This window comes from Rana temporaria, chromosome 1, assembly GCF_905171775.1.
Source record: "Rana temporaria chromosome 1, aRanTem1.1, whole genome shotgun sequence".
NCBI lineage: Eukaryota > Metazoa > Chordata > Amphibia > Anura > Ranidae > Rana > Rana temporaria.
This window is the reverse complement of record NC_053489.1, coordinates 453,508,220-453,531,719: the sequence shown is the minus strand read 5'-3', so window position 1 is coordinate 453,531,719 and position 23,500 is coordinate 453,508,220. Positions and strand designations below refer to the sequence as shown.

General features: G+C 42.9%; 1 protein-coding gene across 1 annotated transcript; it reads right to left on the bottom strand.

The window, feature by feature from the left end:
• Nucleotides 1-590: 590 nt before the first annotated feature.
• COPS4 (COP9 signalosome subunit 4) lies at nt 591-22,960 on the bottom strand. Its single transcript, XM_040327820.1, has 10 exons — nt 22,830-22,960; nt 15,917-15,996; nt 15,613-15,764; nt 14,776-14,879; nt 13,899-14,052; nt 7,585-7,735; nt 6,253-6,423; nt 5,494-5,609; nt 5,292-5,376; nt 591-1,209 (listed from the first exon to the last, which is right to left on the bottom strand). The coding sequence occupies exons 1-10, from the start codon at nt 22,901-22,903 to the stop codon at nt 1,076-1,078; spliced, it is 1,221 nt and encodes a 406-aa protein (XP_040183754.1). The 5' UTR covers nt 22,904-22,960; the 3' UTR covers nt 591-1,075.
• Between the last annotated feature and the right edge of the window lie 540 nt (nt 22,961-23,500).

Sequence of the window (23,500 nt, the reverse complement as noted above, 5' to 3'; positions counted from 1 at the left end):
TTGTGTGACATGGAGACCCCCCACACCAAACCTGGCACATTCCCCATACCTTTCCCTTCACCTTCACGATGTAACAACCCCCCCCCCCCAATCCCTGGGCATGATCCTACTTCCTTCTTTTTTATTCCTCTACCACTACCCTATCTGGTTAGTCATTTGACACTTAACTCGAGCACACTTAAATATAAATCATCGACCACTTGCAACTGAATGTAGTGACCCACTTCAGACCTATTACTTTGGAAGGCATTGAGACCTCCAAATATTTCCTGTTCGAGTTCTCATAATTCCACCACTTCCCCCACGCAGTGACAAGTTTCAGTGCTTGAATAGACTACCTACTGCTGTTACTACTGACTGTGATGACAAGTGTGCCTTATACAGTTCTCTTTGATTTGTTCTCATTTTTTTTTAATAAGATAAAACACTTAAAAAAAAAACTGCATAAAACAATGGATTTACATTAAAAAAGGAAAACCGTGTTAAGCTCCATGGTTGACCAAAATTGATACATAGTAGTATTAATCCCATGATTAATGAGGATGATTCATCCAGACAATGGTGGAAGACATAACCAGCACACAGTAGCATTAAGAGCTATTCTTTTATTTATCTCCATTAAGCATACTTATATATGCTGTACATGGCTTGGCGTGTATTGGGGGCTCTTAATTATATTTCTGTACACTTTCAGAGATCCATGTCATGAAAAAAAATAAACATGTAGGCATTGCTAAGTCTCCATGAGCTGAAAGGGCCGTTAGAATAAAAAAAACACAACAGGAAGAAGAAAAGATGGAGCTGCAACCACACATGTGCCTACCGCAAGTATTTCAAGGGCAAAGCAAGATGGAGTGGACTGCAGTTTAGTACAGGAATTACTTTCAATAGCACAAAGCTATAAATCCCACTGCAAACTAAGCATGGCTGGAACTAAAAAACATATTTTAGTTGTGTTTTGTACAAGCACTACATCATATGTACACAGCAATGTTCACAGACATGTGGAGAGTGCAATAAACTGTCCAAAAAAAATTGAAGCATTAAGAAAAATTGTGTAACAGTAGCAGGCATGTTACTGAGCCATCTGAGCCTCCATGGCCTGTGCTGTCCATTCTGGTGCAGTCTGACTGATCTTCTCCAGGAGGTTGTTGACTTGGAAGCACAAAGACTGAATCTGTTTATCCCACGTAGGTAATGCTTCCCGGGCTAAAAGAAAACAATTTGAAAAAGTCTTCTTTTACAAAGTGGTCTCACTTTAACATAATATGTAATTTACTCTAAAATATACTCATAAACCTTGTTCAATGGTCACTCATTTGATCAAACACACATGTACACTTATCACTGAATATGTAATTTACCACTTCGGTTGCTAAAGCACCACTAGTTCATACCTGCATTCTCAACAGAGTACAATGTTGGTGTTTTAAGACTCAAACTGCAATACGTGGACAATAGTTTGTAAGTGTCAAATAATAAAAAAACGATTTAATGTACAGTATATATGTTCTCAAATCTTCCTTTAACCACTTAAGACCCGGACCTTTATGCAGGTAAAGGACCTGGCCAGTTTTTGCAATTCGGCACTGCGTCGCTTTAACTGACAATTGCGCGGTCATGCGATGTAGCTCCCAAACAAAATTGGCGTCCTTTTTTCCCACAAATAGAGCTTTCTTTTGGTGGTATTTGATCACCTCTGCGGTTTTTATTTTTTGCGCTATAAACAAAAAATAGAGCGACAATTTTGAAAATAATGCAATATTTTTTATTTTGCTATAATAATTACCCCAAAAAGATATATAAAAAAAAAACTTTTCCTCGGTTTAGGCCGATACGTATTCTTGTACATATTTTTGGTAAAAAAAAATAAAAAAATTTACAATAAGCGTTTATCGATTGGTTTGCGCAAAATTTATAGCGTTTACAAAATAGGAGATAGTTTTATTGCATTTTTATAAATTTTTTATTTTTTTTTACTACTAATGGCGGCGATCAGCGATTTTTTTCGTGACTGCGACATTATGGCAGACACATCGGACAATTTTGACAAATTTTTGGGACCATTGTCATTTTCACAGCAAAAAATGCTATAAAAATGCATTGTTTACTGTGAAAATGACAATTGCAGTTAGGGAGTTAACCACTAGGGGGCGCTGAAGGTGTTATGTGTGACCTCATATGTTTTTCTAACTGTAGGGGGCGGGGCTGGACGTGTGACATCTTTTTTTGTGTTTGCCTATATTAGGGAACGCACGATCAATGAAGCTGCCACTGTGAAGAACGGGGAAGCTGTGTTTACACACGGCTCTCTCCGTTCTTCAGCTCCAGGGGCCGATCGTGGGACTCTGGCGGCGATCAGGTCCGCGGGCCCCGCAGCCGCGGAGCTTCGGACCGGGTCTCAGGCACGCACCCTGCGACTGCCCATTTAAAGGAGGACGTACAGGTAAGTGCTTGTGTCCAGCCGTGCCATTATGCCAACGTATATCTGCAGGAGGCGGTCCTTAAGTGGTTAAGGTGTTACTAAACCCAGGACCCTGCATTTACTAGATTTGGTCTCCCCACAGTACACAGAACATGGAAATGCAAATATTTTAGTAAATATAAACTGCTAAATATTTTTTCTCATCAGCAGTATATAGCAGTCTTGTGACTTCTATCAGTGTCTGCTTAGGAGGAATTATTCTACTCTGATTGTCCTTTAAGGCTGCATGACCCTTGACCCTCTGTCTGGACAGTGCCAATTGGCCCTGTGCTCATCCCATGCACCCTTGCAAGAAAAAAAAAAAAAAACTTACTAGCAACACACACCAAACTGAGCATGTGAAAAGTGAGCTCCAAGGCTCTGTACTATCAGGAGATGGATTGGGGACAGTGAAAACGGGGGCAGGATCAGAAAAGACAGGATCAAACAGCCTTTTTACACAATGCAGATTAACCCCTTAGGTTCCACATTGAGTATAACAAACATGCTTTACTGCATATACACACGGATTAACACTTTACCAACAGCCAGGAGGGCCTATAAATATGAACTCATTGATTGTGCTACACACTGCAGATCGCTGTGCATGCCAGAATGAGAGAAATAATTCTAGGGCCACGTTTCAGTTGACGTTAAACTGATGACCTGTAGGGGTTTTTAAAGCACCAGCTATTGAAGATTTTGAAATGTTGGCTGTCCATTTACCCGGCACAACCTAATCTTTTATATCTTAATAACAAATTGGGTAATATTATTGCATTTGTGTTCATTAAAATGTATATTTATTTTTTCACTGAAAACCTGATATCTTGATAAACAATTGTGCTAATATTGTGTGACAAAAATTGGAACTACCACCATTTTATCCTCCAGGATCTCCGCTTTCAGAAAATACTTTTAACTTATAGCGGCCACAATTTCACTTTTTAAATATAAATACCCCTGTAATACACAAGCTTAATGTATTCTAGTAAAGTTAGTCTGTAAACTAAGGTCCGTTTTGTTAGGTTGTTACAGAATTTAGATACTTTATAAAATAGAAATTGACTGGGGCCATCTTAAGTGTGGGAATCATGAAGCCAGACTGTATGACTTCCTGGATTTCAGCCTTGCAGACCTCGCACATGCTCAGTGCTGCACAAGCAATGTAATAGTTTTCAGATCAGGTTTCAGCACCTGTACTGTCCAAGTCACATGATTCTTCGAGACTGGGGAGTGCACAGACTCCTGGAAAGTTACACCCACTACATTCCCAGGAGTCTGTGCGGTGAAGCTTAAGCACCTAGGTGCAGGAAGTGGGAAGATTAACTATTCTGCCTAGCAACAACACTTTGAAGGCATCTAAAAAAAAAAAAAAATTCTTAAAGGACTAATGACATTTTTTTAAAACTACTGATGTAATGTTATATTTATGGGTGGAACTCCACTTTAACTAACCTTCAAGCCTAAAATGTTTTAACGTTTGTAAGATGCGCAAAAATGGCTCTGGCAGCGAAAGGGTAAAAATGTATCTGTGGCTATAAACATTTAGTTATTTACAGATTCCCAAGTATTAAATACACAAGCTCACCCAAAGTTCACAGGAGAAGCATTGGAGTCTTTTTATCAGCCCAGCCCCATTTCTAGAGCATCAGCTCTGTGTTTACATTAGAAAATTGGGTCACTGCTGGGAGAGACTTCAGTGCTTCTACTGATATTTGAAGATGAACTGCTCCATAATGTCTACAGCTGTAGAGGTCCGTGATATGAAGGAAATTTGTAGACTTACCAGATTAATAATTTTTCACAAAATTGGCAAGTATAACTCCGCAACAGTAGTGCTAAAAAGCTGATGTGGGACCGGGTGTCTGGAGAGGATCTCTTTTTTGGGCTTCCCTTACTGAAGCAACCATCAAGTGCTTAAAGTGACCCTCCTGTCTGGGGATGAATACAATTAGACCAGCAATAGCCTGTGAAAAGTGTTATCCTTACCCGTGCAGTGGACAATGGGTTAAAACTTTGGTCTGTGCGCCGTTACTATCACGCGCTGGCCACATATCGTTATCCTGCTGATGACCATCACTACTGCATTCTGCAGTGAGGTATAGGACAATGAAGGGAACCTCACAGGCCAGCAGAGGACATACTATTAGATAGGGATGAGCTCCGGCGTGTTCACACAGTCCACGTGCAGAGCCCGAAAGGAAGTCTGCACGGCGCTGCGCTAACCATCTCTGCAGCCGAGCATCGGGAATATGTTTCCCTGCCTAAGATTAGCGCAGCGGCGTGCAAACTTCCTGGCAGGATCTGCACGTGGATTGTGCGAACACGCCGGAGCTCATCCCTACTATTAGATAAACCAGAGGTGCCATAGTACTAATGCTGGGAGATTTTCACATGGGCAAAGTTTTAGCACACCATCCAGCTAAGTATAAACCATCTATCGCAGGCCAACGCTGGTCTAATTGGTTTTTTTTTCTACATCCTCTAACAGTTACTCTGAGAGCAGGCATCAGCATTGCAAAAGCCCAAATGCTCAAAGCCATGTAGCATAGGATTCCATACTAGGATGATGAAGATGGAAAAGGATATATATTAACCTCAGCTGACATCAGCTGAAAGCATTTGCTGATCTCTCCAATTAGCACAAATATATAAGCCCAAGCGCACCAAAGCCATGCTAAAATCTGAACACTGGCAGACACTCCTCCCCCTTAATGCACTTAAGCCCAGCAAAGGTTACAGAAGAGATAGGCACTCCGATTTTTATTTTATTTTTTAAACCTGTAGTAAGGAACAGCCATCATAATTATCATATTTAACTCACTTTCAAAATGAACAATGCCATCAATCTGGTCGATGAAACCATTCATACGGCCCTCTGTAATCATCTGAGAAGCTATCTTCTCAGCCTGTACATGAAAAAAAGAGAAGAGAAATAGATTTACACATCATATCATGGAATGTTAAATACAGAAGTAAAAAATAAACCTGACGCAAAGAAACAGAGCCAAAGGATGAATTGGTACCTTGGCAGCGGGGATTTCCAGCAAAGCGCCGAGTTCCTCAAAAGTAATATTGTTGTAAAGTTTGCTTGCTGACAGTAGGTTGTGCTCTATTACAGCTCTGTCCAAAATACTGGAACCTAAAAGGATATATTGCATTTATTTTAGAATAAAATGAATCTGATCAGTTCTTAGTTGCGGTCACTCCATTTGTTTCCTTCTTTCAGGCCCCCCCCCCCCATACGTCCTGTCCTAGGGGAACAAAATTCTTGTTCAAATTCAAAGTTCATGAACACAGCCAAGAACTGCAAAGGCACCAGAATTTATATGACTGTCTTAGTCCATAAGATACATTCTGTCCTTGGATGGTGTCTGAACAAAGAAGGTGTTCTTTTAGAGAGAAAAGCAGATGCAAGCATTGCCATAGGGAGCATTGTTGTCTCGTCTCTAAGGCTGGATTCACACCTGTGCATTTTTTAGTGTTTTTTTTTGCATTTTGCAGATTTGGACTACAGTCCATTTTACATGGTTTCCTATGGAACACGTTCTGTAGGGCAAATCTGCAAAATGCAAAAAGCACTAAAAATGCACAGGTGTGAACCAGGCCTAAAAGGAAGATAATAAATACCTATAATTTTAACATGCATTCAGTTAACATAAAATATATCTGGTGCAAGGCCCCCTTCAAGTACATAAAAGAAGATCACACCGATGAGGAGGATCATTTTAAACAAACATTTAAAAGATTGTTTCCCCTATAACACAACTTTATTATTGGCTTACCATCTCCAGTAGTTGCTTTCTGATGAGGCATGAGCATAGCAGCAAACTCCTGCAGCTGATTTCCTCTGATGATTCTGTCTAGGTACATCTTTTCCAGAATACCATAGGCGGAAAGCTGCTGGCACCGTTCATCCTTAAATAATGTAGCCAACATACGGGAACGTTGCTGTCCTACAGAGAACAAACCGTAAGCTCAGTCAGCAAGTATATACACTACAAATACTCATATTGTACATATCTAGTGAATATTTTCCTATATACACATATCGGTTCCAGACGATTTATAAAGTTTGTCCAATCATATTAGGTATATTAGTATGCTCCATGGAAATTTTTTCTAGTGTCAGCATCCCCTATTGATGCACATGGAAATGAAGAAGGGAGGTCTCACTCACCCACCTCTATTAATGTGCATAATGATTGTACTTGCATATACAAATTACACCATGTCCGTTTAATTGTTTAACTATATTGCACATGAATTTGCTTATATTATATTGTCTTTTATACTGTGTTTTACTTTTTTAGCGGCTGCTTGTGTGCGAATATCACACACTACCGTATATACGCAAGTATAAGCCGACCCGAATATAAGCAGAGGTACCTAATTTTACCACAAAAAAATAGGAAAACATTGAATCAAGTATAAGCCTAGGGTGTCAATCTGCATGCCTCACTGTGCCCATGACTAGACTGACATTTAACATGGGAGTCTATGGAAGGGATGCCCGGGTTTGAAAAATCGATGCTCCCCAGCCGTAGGTCGCCCAGACAACAAACTTTGCACACTTATAGAGGAGAAATGGGGCTACATGTGTGCCAAGTTCCGGGTCCAGGGGACCTACAACTGGTCGGTACTGGGTTCCTAAAGTCACCGGAAAAATTACCATTTAACATGGGAGTCTATGGAAGGGATGCCCTGTTTTGACAAAATCGGTACTCCCCGGCTGTAGATCCCCTGGACAACAAACGTTGCACACTTGTAGAGGAAGAGTGGGGCTACATGTGTGCCAAGCAGGTGACCTACGGTTCCCAAAGTCAGAGAGATCAGGTGCAAAAAGGTGACTAGAGTATAAGCCGAGGAGAGCATTTTTATGTGCTGAAAAACTCGGCTTAGACTCGGAGTATATATGGTAATTACTGTTTGGATCATATATTACTTTTACACCTGTATTGTTTCATTCCTGAGCGGTGGTTTTAGTTAGGTGGGCATATTTAAAGGCACCCTTCACAGAATATCTAGTGAATATGTATACTTCTAAACAGGAAAACAAGTAAGCTTGTCTTTTTATATACATAAATGGTATTACATAGATAACGCACGTAGCATACCTGCAGAAGCCAGGATGGTGCAGTGAAGTGCATGTTTAAGTGCTTCCATTCTTTCAGTTTCGTGTACTATGGTTTTGTAAGAAAGCTCATTGTACCTCTGAGCAGCTTCAATGAACTTCCGCCTGTAGTCTAAAACACGCGCATAGCAAACCTGGTAAAAGAACAAATTCAATATTCATCTTTAGACTTAAAGGGTAACGCTTCAAAACTTTTGTGGTAAAAAAAAATGAGCAAAGAAAAAAAAAATGAGCAAAGAAAAAAAAAATAGCATATAAAATTGTGACCAAGGTCAGATTGTAATGGAACGTTAACCACTTACGGACCGAGCCTCTTTTTCAGACTCTGTGTTTACAAGTTAAAAACATTTTTTTTTGCTAAAAAATTACTTGGTACCCTCAAACATTACACATTTTTTTTCCCCCAACACCATAGAGAATAGGGTCCCTCTCCCGCCGCTAATAACGGTGATCTCGCAGCGAATCCACCGCAGGGAACACCATTATCGTAAACTTGACCGCCGCCTGAAGAGATAGATACCTGGGTTATGGCAGCAGCTGGTGACATAACCGAGATAGTGCCTACGTATATAGTTGTGCGGCGGTCCGGAAGTGGTTAACCACTTGCCGCCCGTATAACTTGCTTATATGCGCAGCACGTTGGCACTGCTGTGCTGGATCACTTACGGGTCTGGGGCACGCATGTGTGCTTATACACAGCAGGAGATGATCTGCGGGTACCACAAACTTGTAGTCCGCCGGCACCTGCCGATTATCTAGCACAGAGGCAGAACGGCGATCTACCTATGTAAACAAGGCATATGACCGTTTTGTCAGAAGGGATGACATGGATCCATGCCTTTTAGTAAAAGCACCTCCCACAGTACACACACACACACACTAGGAAGGCACAGTGTTAACCCTTTAATCGCCCCTGATGTTTAACTTCCCAGCCATTAGTAGTAGTACAGTAACGGTGCATATTTTTAGCACTGATAACTATTAATGTCACTGGTCCCCAAAAAGTGAGTGTCTGACTGACCGCTGCAATATCGCAGTCCCGCTATAAGTCGCTGATCGCTGTAATTACTAGTTTAAAAAAAAAAAAACGGACTTTTGCGCAAACTAATCAATATAAGCTTTTTTTTTACCAAAAATATGTTTTATAGCAGAAAATACTTTTTTTTTTAATTTTTCAAAGTTGTCAGTCTTTTTTTTGTTTATAGCGCAAAAAATAAAACCGCAGGTGATTCAGCTACCACCAAAAGAAAGCCCTATTTTGAGGGGGGGGGGGGGGGGAGGACAGCGTCGCACGACAACGCAATTGTCAGTTAAAGTAACAGTGCAGTATAGCAAAAAATGGCCTGGTCACGAAGGAGGTTAAATCTTCCGGACGTCAAGTGGTTAAAAATTACCTTTCCAATCTGTAGTGCTGCAATATCCTGTAAAATGCAACGCAATAAGGCTACCTGGAGGAGTTCTGTACACAGATGGTATATGGAAGCACCAGAAGAGTGGAAACATCTACAAAATTACCCAATTTTGGAAAGTAAACATGTGGAAGGGAATTCGACGTCCTTGTCGCTCAAAAGCCTTGTACACACAATCGGACTTTCATCGGATAAATCCATGGATTTTTTTCTGAAGGGCGTTGCCTGTGAACTTGTTCTGCATACAGACAGCAGAACATTTTCAGCCAACATACACCAAACTACGTGGTTTTTCAGCTCTTTACCGCCATCGTTTGGGCAACTTCTGCTATTGTTGTCTGATGTTTAGCATGTGCGTTTGTACTTTGGATTTTAGTCCGACGGATTTGTGTACATGCGATCAGATAATACGACGGAACACATTTGTTGTCAGATAATTTGAGCGCCTGCACAGCCAACATTTACTGTCGAAAATTCAGACAATTGTCCGATAGAGCATACAGATGGTCGGATTATCCGACAAAACACGTCCATCGGACAAATGTCGGAATATCCAATCGTGTGTACGGGCCTTTACAGTAAAGAACCCTCTACGTAGTTTAAGGTTAAACCTCTTTTCTAATTTTAAAAAGTGGCCACGTGTCTTGTTAAACTCCCTTCTGCAAAAAAAGTTTTATCCCCATTATCCCTTTCCTCATAACCAATGTCCTCCAGAGCCTTTATTAGCTTTGTAGCCCTTCTTTGTACTTGCTCCAGTTCATCCTTCCTGAGGACTGGTGCCAGAACTGGACAGCATAATCTAGGTGCGGCCGGCCCCGAGTCTTGTAGAGGGGGAGAATTATTGTTTCATCTCTGGGAGTTGATACCCATTTTTAATGCATGCCAATATTCTGTTTGCTTTGTTAGCAGCAGCTTGGCATTACTGATCTACCACTAGGACCACCAGGTCCTTTTCCCTCCTAGATTCCCCCAGAGGTTCTCCCCCTAGTGTATAGATTGCATTCATATTTTTTCCACCCAAATGCATCATTTTACATTTTTCTACATTAAACCTCATGCCATGTAGTTGCTCACCCCATTAATTTGTTAGGATCTTTTTGCAAGGTTTCCACATCCTGTGGAGAAGTATTGACCTGCTTAGCTTAGTATCCTCCGCAAATAGAGATTTAACTGTTTACCCCTCCTTCAGGACAATTATGAACAAATTAAATAGGATTGGTCCCAGCACAGAACCCTTGGGGGACCCCACTACCCACCCCTGACCATTCCGAGTACACCCCATCTATCACCATCCTCCTTTCTAAGGCACGTTTTTTTTTAAGGTAAGTTTTTCATTAGGGTTGTCCCGATACCACTTTGAGACAAGTACCGATACTTCTTTCCAAGTACTCGCAGACACATCTTAATGTCATGTGACAGTATTTTTACATTTTTTTACAGTGCTTTCTTTTTACTTTTTTTTTTTTTAGGGGTGGTGGGGTTGTCAGTGTGTTTATTTACATTTTTATTATTTATTTATTTTATTCATTTTTTATTTATTGCAATTTTTTTTTTCTTTGTTATCAGTCCTGTTGGGGGGTCTTTGATGAAATATCAGGGGTCTTGACAGACCCCTGACATCTCCCCTTTGAGACAGAGAAGGGGACTAAGGACACAGATTCCCCAGTCCCTTTCTCTGCAGCCTCAGCTAAAATGAATGGAGAGAAGCTCCTCTTCATTCGTAAGCTGAAGCATCGTAAACACAGGTTACGATGCTCAGTTATGTGAATGGATAGAGTCAGTGATTACGGACTCAGTTCATTCGGAAAAGGTAGGAGCCGGATTTAGCTCTCCATCCTGACACACAGCACGGAGGGGGAGAGCAGCAAGGAGGAGGATACAGGGACAGTCATCGGTGATCGGTGCGGCTTTGGGGGGGGGGGGGGTTACAAGCACTGATCACCGCTGTATAACTAACTAAAGCAGCTGAAAAAGGGGGCAGATTAGTGCTTGCAACTTCCATGCCGCACCGATCACCCTGAATGCCCAGGTATCGGTTGAAGCATCGGAGCATTTTCCTGAGTACAAGTACCCGGGGGAAATGCTCGGTATCGGTACCGATACTAGTATCGTATCGGGACATCCCTGTTTTTCATAATAAGCTAGTATGTAATGCTTACTAGCTCATTATGCCTTTGTCTTACAGGTTTATTTTATTTTTTTTAAATAGGGTTTACAACCTCTTTAATGAGCAAAGACCTAGAGCATGGGTCTTCAAACTACGGCCCTCCAGTTGTTCAGGAACTACAATTCCCATCATGCCTAGTCATGTCTGAATGTCAGTGTGTTACAGTGCCTCATAGGATGTGTAATTCTACAACAGCTGGAGCGCCGTAGTTTGAGGATCCCTGACCTAGAGCATGGGTGCCTAACCTGTGGCCCTCCAGCTGTTGCAGAACTACAAGTCCCATCATGCCTCTGCCTTTGGTAATCATGCTTGTAACGGTTAGCCTTGAAATGCCTTATGAGACTTGTAGTTCTACAACAGCTGGAGGACCACAGGTTGAGCACCCATGACTGAAAGGTAAATTGAAGCTGCCAATACCCATAGATGAGGTGTCCAACATATCAGCCCAGAGTCAAACACCTGCAGGCAGTAATGAGCAAACATGTTTGTTAAGACAGCCATTCAACAGAGGTTTACCCAGGAGTCTATCAATAACGTGCTGCAAAATCAGCAAACTGTTACTAGTTCAGCTTAATTACAGCTATAACATCACATCTATACAATATATCTATATGAAATAAATCATATGTAAAAGGATCCAATACTGCCTTGGTCTGAACAACCAAGGAGACTACAATAGTGGGACAAAAAGATGCTAACCTGACCATCTACTTGAAACTAAAATGCGAGCAGCTTGCCAGCAGAAAATGGGATCATCATTCCTTCTACCTGCTGGTAGTTCACCTGTGAGCACGGTCATTGGAGAATCCACTGCAAGATTAGAGCACTGACTAAAATGCTCACTACTCAGGAGGGCAGTCAGCACGCATCACGTGGGCTCCATTAGTAAAGTTTATTAGCATTAGTATTTGCAAACTTCCAGGTCAGACCTACTACATATAGGAAGGCCTCTAGTACACATAATAGGTAATAAATAGAGTGCAGGACCTCCAACAGGGAGGGGCACACACACACACACCTTTTCCCTACCAGGCACAGCAGCCTGACATTGTAGATTTGACTGCTTCCTCCCTAACCTGGTGAGGGAAACTGAATAGGGTAGAGGTCCAAAAAGAAAGAAATGGGAGTCACCCTGCACCTGAAGGAAAGGCTAGTGCTAGCCAAGCAATGCATGCCACCAGAACCCCAGGCAGCAGCCTTGCTTGAGCACATGGTTATCCCTCTCACCATGCACAATGCCTGGGCCTCCTTACTGGACACTTACATGTCTGTCCAGTATGTGTTCCAATAAGCAGAGGTAAGCACCCTCAAAGGGCTGGACCTATAGGGCCTTCCACCAAACCCCCTAACCTGTACCAGTCTTACCATAGGGGGCTTCAGAGAACTTGCCACCTCAGCTGGGTTCTCCCATGCTGAAAAGGTAGGGTCACAGGAAAATGGCTGCCACACAACATCCTCTCCCCAGGAAGTGGCAGGCAGCTCCCAGCGATGACACCACCTGTGCACCACCGAATCTGAATGGAAGTGACCTCCATCCCATTCCACCCACAAACTGGGAGGGACCACATCAAGTGTGCACGCCTTCACCTGTACCCATTGTTTACTAAGGAGCCCCTCCAATGTGCTCAGCCCTGAGCAAGCTCTTGTCATACAGGAAACCTTAGCGGTAAAGGTAGGCGGGAAGGAGAACCAAAGGTTGCAAATCAGGGAAGGAGGATGTAGCCTAAAGCGACTTGCAAACATCCTCCCTTACCCTCTCCTCCACTCTTGGTGCAGGACCACCTCACCTGCTAAAGTCAGAGAGTCTGGAGGGGCATTCCCATGCAGCTCCTTGGAATGAAATGGTAAAAACGACAAACAGGAGTTGCTGTGCATGCAGGAAACACAAGAACTGAAGGGCTGGAGTGGGTGGGGAGCTTTTAACTTCTCTCTGTGCCTGTGTTTCCTGTAGGAGGAGGAGCCTATCTCATGTGACAGGCCTGGAGGAGGACTTGGGGGGGGAAAAAAGTAACATTACACATTACACATTACATTGCCCCCTGACCACCCAGCAAAATGAACATTAACCTGCAAGTCAAAACTGAGCATCTTGGCGTGCAGGTAGTGTGAATGGGCCCTAAGTAGTCATACTGTGAATAAAGCTAATCTACCAGACCGGGTGAAAAAAAAACAATTGGCATGATTAACAGAGTATTCGCTCCTCTCCGAGATGCCCAGATTTACATTACTCAAGGCTATTAGCTACGTGGTAATAAACCCAAAAACAAAAAATGTATTGCACTGCAGCTTACCAATTCTTACATGTGATATCTGCATTAGTTTTCTTTTATGCCCCCTTTGTTACATGTTGATCCTGCCAGTATATACTTTTTTCAAATTCCTGTAACAGATCAAGCTGTCCAGCAAAAGTGTCAATTAGAGGGTTGGGTTTCGTAAACATCTAAATTTGCTGCCGTCTCTAACACACTCTCCTCAGGCTGGTAATGCTGCTGTGTAGCAGTGTCCCCGTTGCTCCTCCATCCAGAGTAAAAACACCATAAGAAGTGTGTTACTAGCCAGATTAACAGGGGAAAATAAAGGGAAAAAAAACTAATGTAGATACCATATTGAAGGATTGGTAAACTGCAATACATTATATTTTTGTTTTTGGATTAGATACATTTTGAATATTGTTTTTTTTTTTTTTTTTAAGAAAGAAAGGAATTTGAAAGGAATGATCACCTTGTAGTGGATTTGTAGCTGCTCATTGGTGGACTCGTTTTGTAATAGAGAGGCTCTGTTTATGTATGCTTCTGCCTGCACAGGATCATCATCTTCCAGGTAGAGCCGAGCAATTTTCAGATAGGTTTCCAGTTTATAGTCTACATTATACTGTCTGTTGGGCAGCAAGAAAACACAGTCAATACCGCTTCATGTAACCTGAAATAAAACTACGGAATACATTCAGCTGAAACTAAACAAATTCAGTCATAATTTTAATAAGAGGATAAACATGACCATAGTGACCAAGTGTTGTATGTTTCATCCTTATGTTGTCTGGACAAACAAAACAATAACACCAATTGATCACCAATAAGAGCCCATTCACACAGGGGCAACACGACTTCTAGCACTACTTTGGGAGGCAACTTGGACACGACTTGAGTATGAATCATCAGGCAACTTAAAGTTGCCTCCAGGACAGTACAAGGCAACTTCAAGTCGCCTCCAGGACAGGAGATTTTCCAGTGGCCAATCAAACAATCAGCTCTGTGGGAGGGAGGGGTTTCCCTGAGAAATGTATGTTCTCTTCCTGTATTGTTGCTTCAGTTAAGACAGTGATCCGACTTCTGAGGCAACTTCCATTGAAATCAATGGGTACAAGTCGCCTAGGAGTCGGATTGAAGTAGTACAGGAACCTTTTCTGAAGTCGGAGCGACTGCAGTAGTGTACATTAAGATGGCTCCCATTCATTTTCTCAACTGCACCACGACTTGGGGTGACTTGAAGTGGGATCCCAGGTCGCCCCAGTGTGAACCGGCTCTAACAGTTTTGTTTTTATATTGTTTTTGTTTTAAACAACCCCCCCCCCCCCATTGAAATAGTCTTCAATTCTTACTTCTGTCCTGTTTCCAAAGGTATGCCAACCAGCACCAGAGCTGCATTCCTCCAGTCTTCTTCTTTCTCATAAATGGTTGCCAAGTGCTGTCTAATTGATGCAACCTGCAGGCAAAAAATGTGATGACCAATTAAGAATAAAAAAATAAAAATCACAATTACATTTTCTATTACAACATACATTTAGATCCAGGATACCAAAGCATTTTGACCTAGACAGAGATTAAAAAAAAAGTTTTAGATTTTTTAAGAACATTTTGGAAATAAGTAATTATTCTCCTTCACTGATGGGCACTGATGAGAAAGCACTAAAATGCAGCACTGATGGGTGGCACTGATTGGCAAAGACCGGCGTCACTGATGGGGCTGCATTGTAATCAGGGCACTGTTAGTGCCCGATTACCTGTACAGGCCTCCCCTGTGAGGCGATGCCACTGATTGGCTCTTCTCACACTGTCAGTGTAAGGCCTGATAAGCGGCATCTCCTTGCTTGTGATCAGCTGTGATTGGACACAGCTGATCACATGGGTAAAGAGCCATGGCTCTTCACCAGGGATACAGCATGCCCACGATCGACTGGGCGATATATGACATCGGCCCAGAACAAGAGAACATCTCCGCACAGTCATTCGTCTATACAGCGGGCAGGAGACAGTTAAATTACAATGTGCCATTTCTTCACTATCCAATCATAGTACTGACCAAACTTTATTGCTTCAATTGAAATAAATAACCAGGACTTTGTGTAGAGTGACAATTCAATCTAGAAAACAGACTAAACAAAATTGTGTGCATGTGGAAAAAAATAGGGCTGTATATAGCAATTGTATTTTTGTACCTGTTCTTCAAAAGAGATGACACGTGGCTGGATCTTTTCCAGGGTGAAGTGATAGACCTCCTTGGCATTACCATCGGGTAGACTTGGAAGATGTGTACAAAAGTCAGTGAGCAGCTGTCGGGAAATCACCAAGCTGACATTCTCATTCACCACTGGAGATGGAAAAATATGAACACATGCAAATAAAATAACATAACCGAGTCAATATTTCAAGGTCTAACAGTATTAAATGATCTGAACCTGCAATAAATAGATAGATGGATAGGAAATAGGCAGATATGTAAAGAGACACTAGAAAACTTACTTGCTTCAACAAATGCTTTAAGTGACTCAAGCTGTTCTGGTCCAGGAAGCTGAAGGGCCTTCTCCAATATCTGGCGGTACCTTAAATAAAAAGAAAAAAAAAAAAGTTTAACCCCATTACTAAAATTAAAAACACACTGCAGCTAAATTTAGATATTGCATACCTTTTAATAAAATACATATTGCTAGATGCACATTACTAATATGACATCTGGAATGTAGATAAGGTTACTTTATAAAATGATATATGCGTTGTGAAGCACTGGCTGGCAGGATGTGGGCGGTGTAAATGTGTCACCTAGTTTTTTCACCTACACATGAGGGGCTTTAGGATTGAAGGCCAATATTTTCTTTTCTTAGGCTTTTTCCACCTGGTGATCTGGCCAGTAACAAGCCTCTTGTATTAGTGAGACACAACTCTGGATGAAGAAAAACAGGAGGCACAGCATATAGCTGCATTGTCAGTGTGAGGGAAGGGAAATGTTACATGTACTAGCAGATTTAAATACACCAACAAATTAAAGCCAAACTCCAGCTAATACCTTATAATCAGCCACAACAGTTTTTCCTTTTGGGATAAAGGCTTTCCATCAAAGCTGATCATTGTAAGCACCATTGCCAGTGTTAAACGGAGTGTCTCTAACTGACACATTCTGCTAGAGCAGTGATTCTCAACCTTCTAGAGTGCTGTGACCCCTTGATAACATTTCCCAAGTTGTGGGGACCCCTAATGGTAAAATAATTTTTGTAGCATGGATTGTCAGCACCCAAGGCAAGACAAGTAATTTGCGCCCCTAACCCACACACATTTATCGCTACCCGAGTCCCTTTTATTGGCAACTGTAATCACAGGTAGTGTTACTCACTGTATCTCCGGCTTCACTGTGTCTCTTACTTTGTAGTGTCTCGTAGCAGTGACACCTATGCCGAAATCAGGAGATAGGGTCTCCTCCAGCCCCTTCCACTTCTCATTTCTCACCAGTCAGCTGACATCTAGTCTCTGCCCCCCCAGCCATGCCGTGAACCCAATGAGCACCTGTGAAGAGGCTGAGTGGGTGGCCGCGGGCTCCAGGGATAGCCCTGCTGGGTAGCGGCTGGGAGAGTGCTGTTGGCTTCAGGAACAGCCCAGGATTCGGTGACCCCTTGCAAATCATTAATCGACCCCCCAGGGGATCCCGACCCCCAGGTTGAGAACCACTGTGCTAGAGAGCTTGTTCTTTTGAAAAATAACAGACTTACTGGCTGGATCACCAGATAAAAATAGAAGAAAGCAAGCCTGAAAAATAAAAAATAATGCAACCATCATATCTAAGAATTGGTAAGCTGCAATAAAATAGATGTTTGCTTTTGAATTTTCATCTAAGCCACATGCGGCTCACAGCAGGGGCCTGGTGCGTTTTTTTTTTAGCTGAATTCAGACCTGAAACAGACCAAGTCACACAGGACTCCTGTGCAAATTCGCACCGGCTCCATAGAGAGCCAGTCACAATCTCCTGCTATTGCGAATTAGATGCGAGTAACCCACATCCAACTTGCACTAGTGTGAACCAGGCCTAAAAACCCCCATAAGTTTCACCCGCTATTTTTATTATGGGACAGTTGACATGTGCTTCAGCACGTTAAAATGCTAAAGAGTAAATGGGCCCTAACAGCAGACTTCCGCTCATTTTGGGAGGGTTCATCCAACTTCCTGTTGGATCTCTGGGAAAGGAAGCGAAATACAGCAAAATAATAATTAACCACTTACCGACCGCCTACACAGTACTTCTACTGCAGGCAGCCAGCAGATGAAGGCTGGATGACATACATGTACCTCATCCAGCTTGCTCCGGGTTAGGGGTGCGCAGTGCATTCGCTGGGCACAGCGGATTGCGGATCCTGGTAGCCGCAGCCCGGTGATCACGCAATCGCATTGTCAACAAAGCTGTCACGCATACATTACAGCTGTGTTTCTTATTGTGCGATTGTTCCACAGCTATTACGTGGTACCTGGTGCTATCGAGGCACTCTGTACCATGTGATTAGCTGTAGCCAATCAAAGACCACTAGTAATCACAGCTGTTATGAATGTAACCCACTTTCTGCTGTAAAATTTTCAGCTCTAAAAACGCCCAACAAGACAAATCCCATTCATTTCAATGGCCCCTGTTCACATCTGAGCGTTTTGTCATTTGAAGCAAAACGCCTGAAGCTCAAAAAAGTACAGGAGCTTTTTTTTCGGCAGATTACAGGCGTTTTCCACTTTTTACATTGGTGACCTTTTGACCTGTACAAAATCGCGGCAAAATACGTGCAACTTTCTGCCTGAAAACAAAACGCCTAGGTGTGAACAGAGCCCGAGCGTTTCAAAGTCGCGCGTTTTTTTACTTTGATTTAGCCGCGATTATGTTCAGGCGACACTGAATTACTTTGATGAAAGTATGTAAAAATAAATAAAATAAAATAGTAAAAATTAAAAAAAACATTGTCACCCGTGGCCCAGATCACCACCACACCAGCCATATGACGACACTGTACTGCACTGGTAACAGTATGGGAAAGAATAAAGGTAAAAAAAAAAAAAAAAAAAGTTTCTTTAAAGCGGGGGTTCACCCAAAAAAAAATGTTTAACATTACATCCAGCATACTAAGGATATTTACTGTATGCAGGTCATTTTTTTTTTTTCTCTGTACATACCGTTATATTGTCATTTTGTCCAGGGCTTCCGCGTTCTGTTGACTGCGGGACTGGGCGTTCCTATACTTGGATTACATGATTGACGGCTTGTGAAACAGTTCCCCTGTCGCACAACGGGCGTCACCAGATTTCCGGAAATAGCCGAGCTGCGAGTCGGCACTAAACGGCGCCTGCCGTGTAGAGCTGACTGCGCAGGCGCCGTATAGTGCCGACTCGCAGCTCGGCTATTTCCGGAAATCTGGTGACGCGCGTTGTGCGACAGGGGAACTGTTTCACAAGCCGTCAATCATCTAACTCAGGGATAGGAACGCCCAGTCCCGCAGTCATCAGAACCCGGAAGCCCTGGACAAAATCAGAATATAACGATATGTAAGGAGAAAAAAAAAAAAAGACCTGCATACAGTAAATGTCCTTAGTATGCTGGCTCTGTTAGAAATTTGTTTTTAGGGTGAACCCCCGCTTTAACTTCATTTTACAAAAAAATGGTGACAAAAAATTACAACTTCCAAAAACTTGCCATGCTTCTTACTAAATACCTCAGACGATCTACCTTCCAAAAAGAGGTCATCAAGAAATTAGATAGGCCATCAGTACATCAGAGTTTATCAATGTTCAAATATACACTCACCGACCACTTTATTAGGCACACCTGTTCTATTGCTTGGTACCACCAATTGCTAATCAGCCAATTACATGACAGCAACTCAATGTATTTGGGCATCTAGACATGGTGAAGATGACTTGCTCAAATTCAAACCGAGCATCAGAATGGGGAAGAAAGGGGATTTAGGGGGTTTAAACGTGGCATGGTTGTTGGTGTCAGATGGGCTGGTCTGAGTATTTCAAAAACTGCAGATCTCCTGGGATTTTCACGCACAATCTCTACGGTTTACAGAGAATGATCCGAAAAAGGAGTAATTATCTAGTAAGCAGCAGTTGTGTGGAAGAAAATGCCTTGTTGTGAGAGGAGAATGGGCAGGTTTAAGATGATAGAAAGGCAACAGTAACTCAAATAACTACTCGTTATAACCTATTTATGTAGAATACCATCTCTGAACTCACAACACAATGAACCTTGAAGCCGATGGGCTACAGCAGCAGAAGACCACACCAGTGCCACTCCTGTCCGCTAAGAACAGGAAACTAATGCTACAATTCACACAGGCTCACCAAAAATGGACATTAGAAGATTGGAAAAGCGTTGTCTGGTCTGACAAGTCTCGATATCAGCTGCGACATTAGGATGGTAGGGTCAGAATTTGGTGTAAACAATATGAAAGCATGGGTCCATCCTGCCTTGTATCAAACGGTGTGGGGGATATTTTCTTGGCACACTTTGGGCCCCTTGGTACCAACTGAGCATCGTTTAAGGCTCGGTTCACATAGGTGCGATGTTAGACATTGCATGCAATGTCTGTGCGATGAGCATTCAGCCATACAGCAGAGCTGCACGATTAATCGTCAAGAACCGTTATCGCGAGCCGTTGCGATCTTGTCATTGGGTTTCACCATCTTTGGTATGCAAAGAATTTCCTCTCTGCTCTCAGTCAAAAGTCTGGGCAGTCTGACAACTTTTGAAAACATTCTATCAGTGGAATGTCAAGTCTAAACATTGTATCAATTTGACTTTTACATCAAAGGAATAGACTTCTGTATGTAAATTAGGAACGTTTAACCACTTAAACACCAAACCTTTTTTCTGACAGCTCTTTTCAAGTTAAAATAATTATTTATTTATTTTGCTAGAAAATTACTTGGAACCCCCAAACACACATACACATTATACATACATTATATATATTTTTTAGTAGAGACCCCTAGAGAATAAAATGGCGGTTGTTGCAATATTTTATGTCGCACTGCATTTGCGCAGCGGTTTTTCAAATGCAATTTTTTTGGGAAAAATTACTTTAATGAATAAAAAAATAAATAAAAAATAACCAGTAAAGTTAGCCCAAAGTGTAAAAGATTTTACGCCGCGAGAATCGTGATCTTTATTCTAAGCAAAAAAATTGTGATTCTCATTTTGGCCAGAAACGTGCAGCTCTACGAACTGATCATCCTTTAGCCCCCGTTCACACCTAGGCGTATATACGCCTGTAGTGCGACGACGCTGCAGCCCCGAGACGCCAGAGGGATGATTTAACATGCACCTCTATGGAGATGGTTCACATCTCCACGCCGTACGCCTGCCGCCTGAAAAAAAGTCCTGGACCTTTTTTTCAGGCGGCTTTCGGCGTTCGGCATAGGAGATGTGAACCATCTCCATAGAGGGCATGAAGGCTGCATTCACAATCGCGGCGTCTTGTCGCCGCAAATCGCGGTACAAAACGCTATTTGTCGCCGCAATTCGCGGGACAAAACGCAGCGATTTTGGACGCCAAGGTGTGAATGCAGCCTTAAGGCTTGGTTCACATAGGTGTGATGTTAGACATCGCATTCAAGGTCTGTACGGTGAGAATTCAGCCATACAAATTGTATGGCTGAATTTGCATCGCATTCGGACCAAAGTCGCGCAGCACACTTTTTTTGGTCTGCACCAGAATCGGATGGCATTAGTGTATACACCCATGCGATGCGATTCCTGTCTGAAATGAAAGTTTTCACTTTGATACGCAAACTGATCTGGGGGTGTCATTAAAGTGGAGGTTCACCCTAAAAACGAATTTTTAACATTCGAGCCAGCATAGTAAGGGCATATACTTTCGGCGGGTCTTTTTTTTATTTTTCTCCGTACATACCTTTATATTCTGATTTGGTCCAGGGCATCCTCGTTCTGATGACCCTGGGACTGGGCGTTCCTATCCCTGCCTCAGGGTTCCGATGCCTGCGGGACTGGGCGTTCCTATCCCTGCCTCAGGGTTCCGATGCCTGCGGGACTGGGCGTTCCTATCCTTTGGTTCGATGATTGACGGCTTGTGAAACAGGTGACCTGTTGCACAACACGCGCCACCAGATTTCCGGAAATAGACGAGCTGCGAGTCGGCACTATAAGGCGCCTGCGCCCGCCGTGCAGAGCTGACTGCGCAGGTGCCGTATAGTCCCGACTTGCAGCTTGGCTATGTCATGACATCTGGTGACGCGCATTGTGCGACAGGTCACCCGTTTCACAAGCTGTCAATCAGCTGCCTAAAGGTCCGGGGCTTAAGTGGTTAACTTTGTATTGACACTCCCAGTGGTTCACATAAGGCAGGGTCAGCTGCCTGGCAGTCTGGTGCGATGCGGGAACCCGCACAGGATTTCCGGCATTGCACCAATGTGAACTGAGCCTTAGCACCACAGCCCGAGTATTGTCGCTGACCATGCCCATCCCTTTTATGACTACAGTGTACGTATCTTCTGATGGCTCCTTCCAGCAGCATAATGCACCATGTCACCAACCTCAAATCATCTCACCACTGGTTTCTTGAACATGACAATGAGGTCACTGTACCCCAATGGCCTCCAGTCACCAGATCTCAATCCAATAGAGCACCTTTGGGATGTGGTGGAATGGGAGATTCGCATCATAGATGTGCAGCTGACAAATCTGCAGCAACTGTGTGATGCTATCAGGGCAATATGGACCAAAATCTCTGAGGAATGTTTCCAACACCTTGTTGAGTCTATGCCATAAATAATTAAGGCCGTTCTGAAGGTAAAAGAGGGGTCCAACCCGTTACTAGCAAGGTGTGCCTAATAAAGTGGCCGGTGAGGGTATATCCCAGAGTGTGTGGACTTAATACCTTTCACACAAATCAATATACACTTATTAGGGAGATTTCTTTTTTTTTTTTTTTTTTTTTACCAAAGACATGTAGCAGAATTTATAACAGAAGGTAGAAAATGTTGTTTTTTTTTTTTTTTTAATCGCAAAAAAATAATAAAACCTAATGGCGATCAAATACCAGCAAAAGAAAGCTCTATTTGGTTATAGTGCTACACGAACACACAATTTGCCAGTTAAAACCAGCCTGGTCATGAAGGGGTTAAATAAAAGGTTTGTCCATACATACACTGTATAATGATTTCCCCCATCACTTAGAGTCTGGGTGTGTATGGCCCTGCACGACCATGTGTATCGGAGACCCAGTGTAGTAGGTAAGCCTGCCCACCTCCCTGGAAGTGATCGGCCCTAACATTATATATCTCCCATCGGGTCCCTATGAAGTGTGTGTTCGGCGGCTCCATATACATTCACAGGGAAACACACCCCGGTCACCCATACTGTCCCCCTGGTAACATAGCCAGCACTCACTTCCCAGCCAGATCCTTGTGAGAGCCACTCGAGCTCATGAGCTGGGTGAGATCCAGCCTGATACACGCCGCCATGTTGCCCTGGATCCACCCCTCTTCCCTCACACATAGAACGTCATAGGAAGGAGACACGTCGCCGTCCTCCCTACGTACACAGCACTCCAAGCAAAACGGGAGACTCCATCTGCGCATGCTTGGGTTTCTGTCTACACTTCAGCGGCCCCTGCTGGACATCGTGTATAGTGGCAGGCAATGTGTATGATTACTTCTGCATAGCAGGCTAGGAACTGACACTTTGGTCGGGACTGTGGGAAAAGTTATTGACATACATCCCAGCTAACTGAGATGGGAATGAAGCTTAGCAAAAGTAAGTAGGGCACAGTTGCTGCCCGTCTATTAGGGGCGCCAACCCCCTAATCCATGTGCCCGGCCTCTAATCTACATGCACTGCGCCGGACGCATGGATTTCAATTATTTTTTTCTTTTTAAAAAAACACGATTAGAGCTTGAGGCTCTAATTGGTTTTAAAAAAAGGGTGGGCTCGGGGCTCAGAGCACTGCACCCTGAGACCACCCAGTTGTGTGACATTAGAAAATTAATATTCACTAATGTCTTCCTGCTTCTCCCAGCCAATCAGGAAGCAGGTCATGGAGACCCGATTGGACCCACTCC

Coding starts and splice junctions, on each gene's coding strand:
- COPS4 (XM_040327820.1), bottom strand. CDS start 22,903: ATGGCGGCGTGTATCAGGCTGGATCTCACCCAGCTCATGAGCTCGAGT. Junction 6,424..7,584: donor CACCATCCTGGCTTCTGCAG/GTATGCTACGTG, acceptor TGTTCTCTGTAG/GACAGCAACGTTCCCGTATG. Junction 1,210..5,291: donor TGGCATTGTTCATTTTGAAA/GTGAGTTAAATA, acceptor GTTTTCTTTTAG/CCCGGGAAGCATTACCTACG.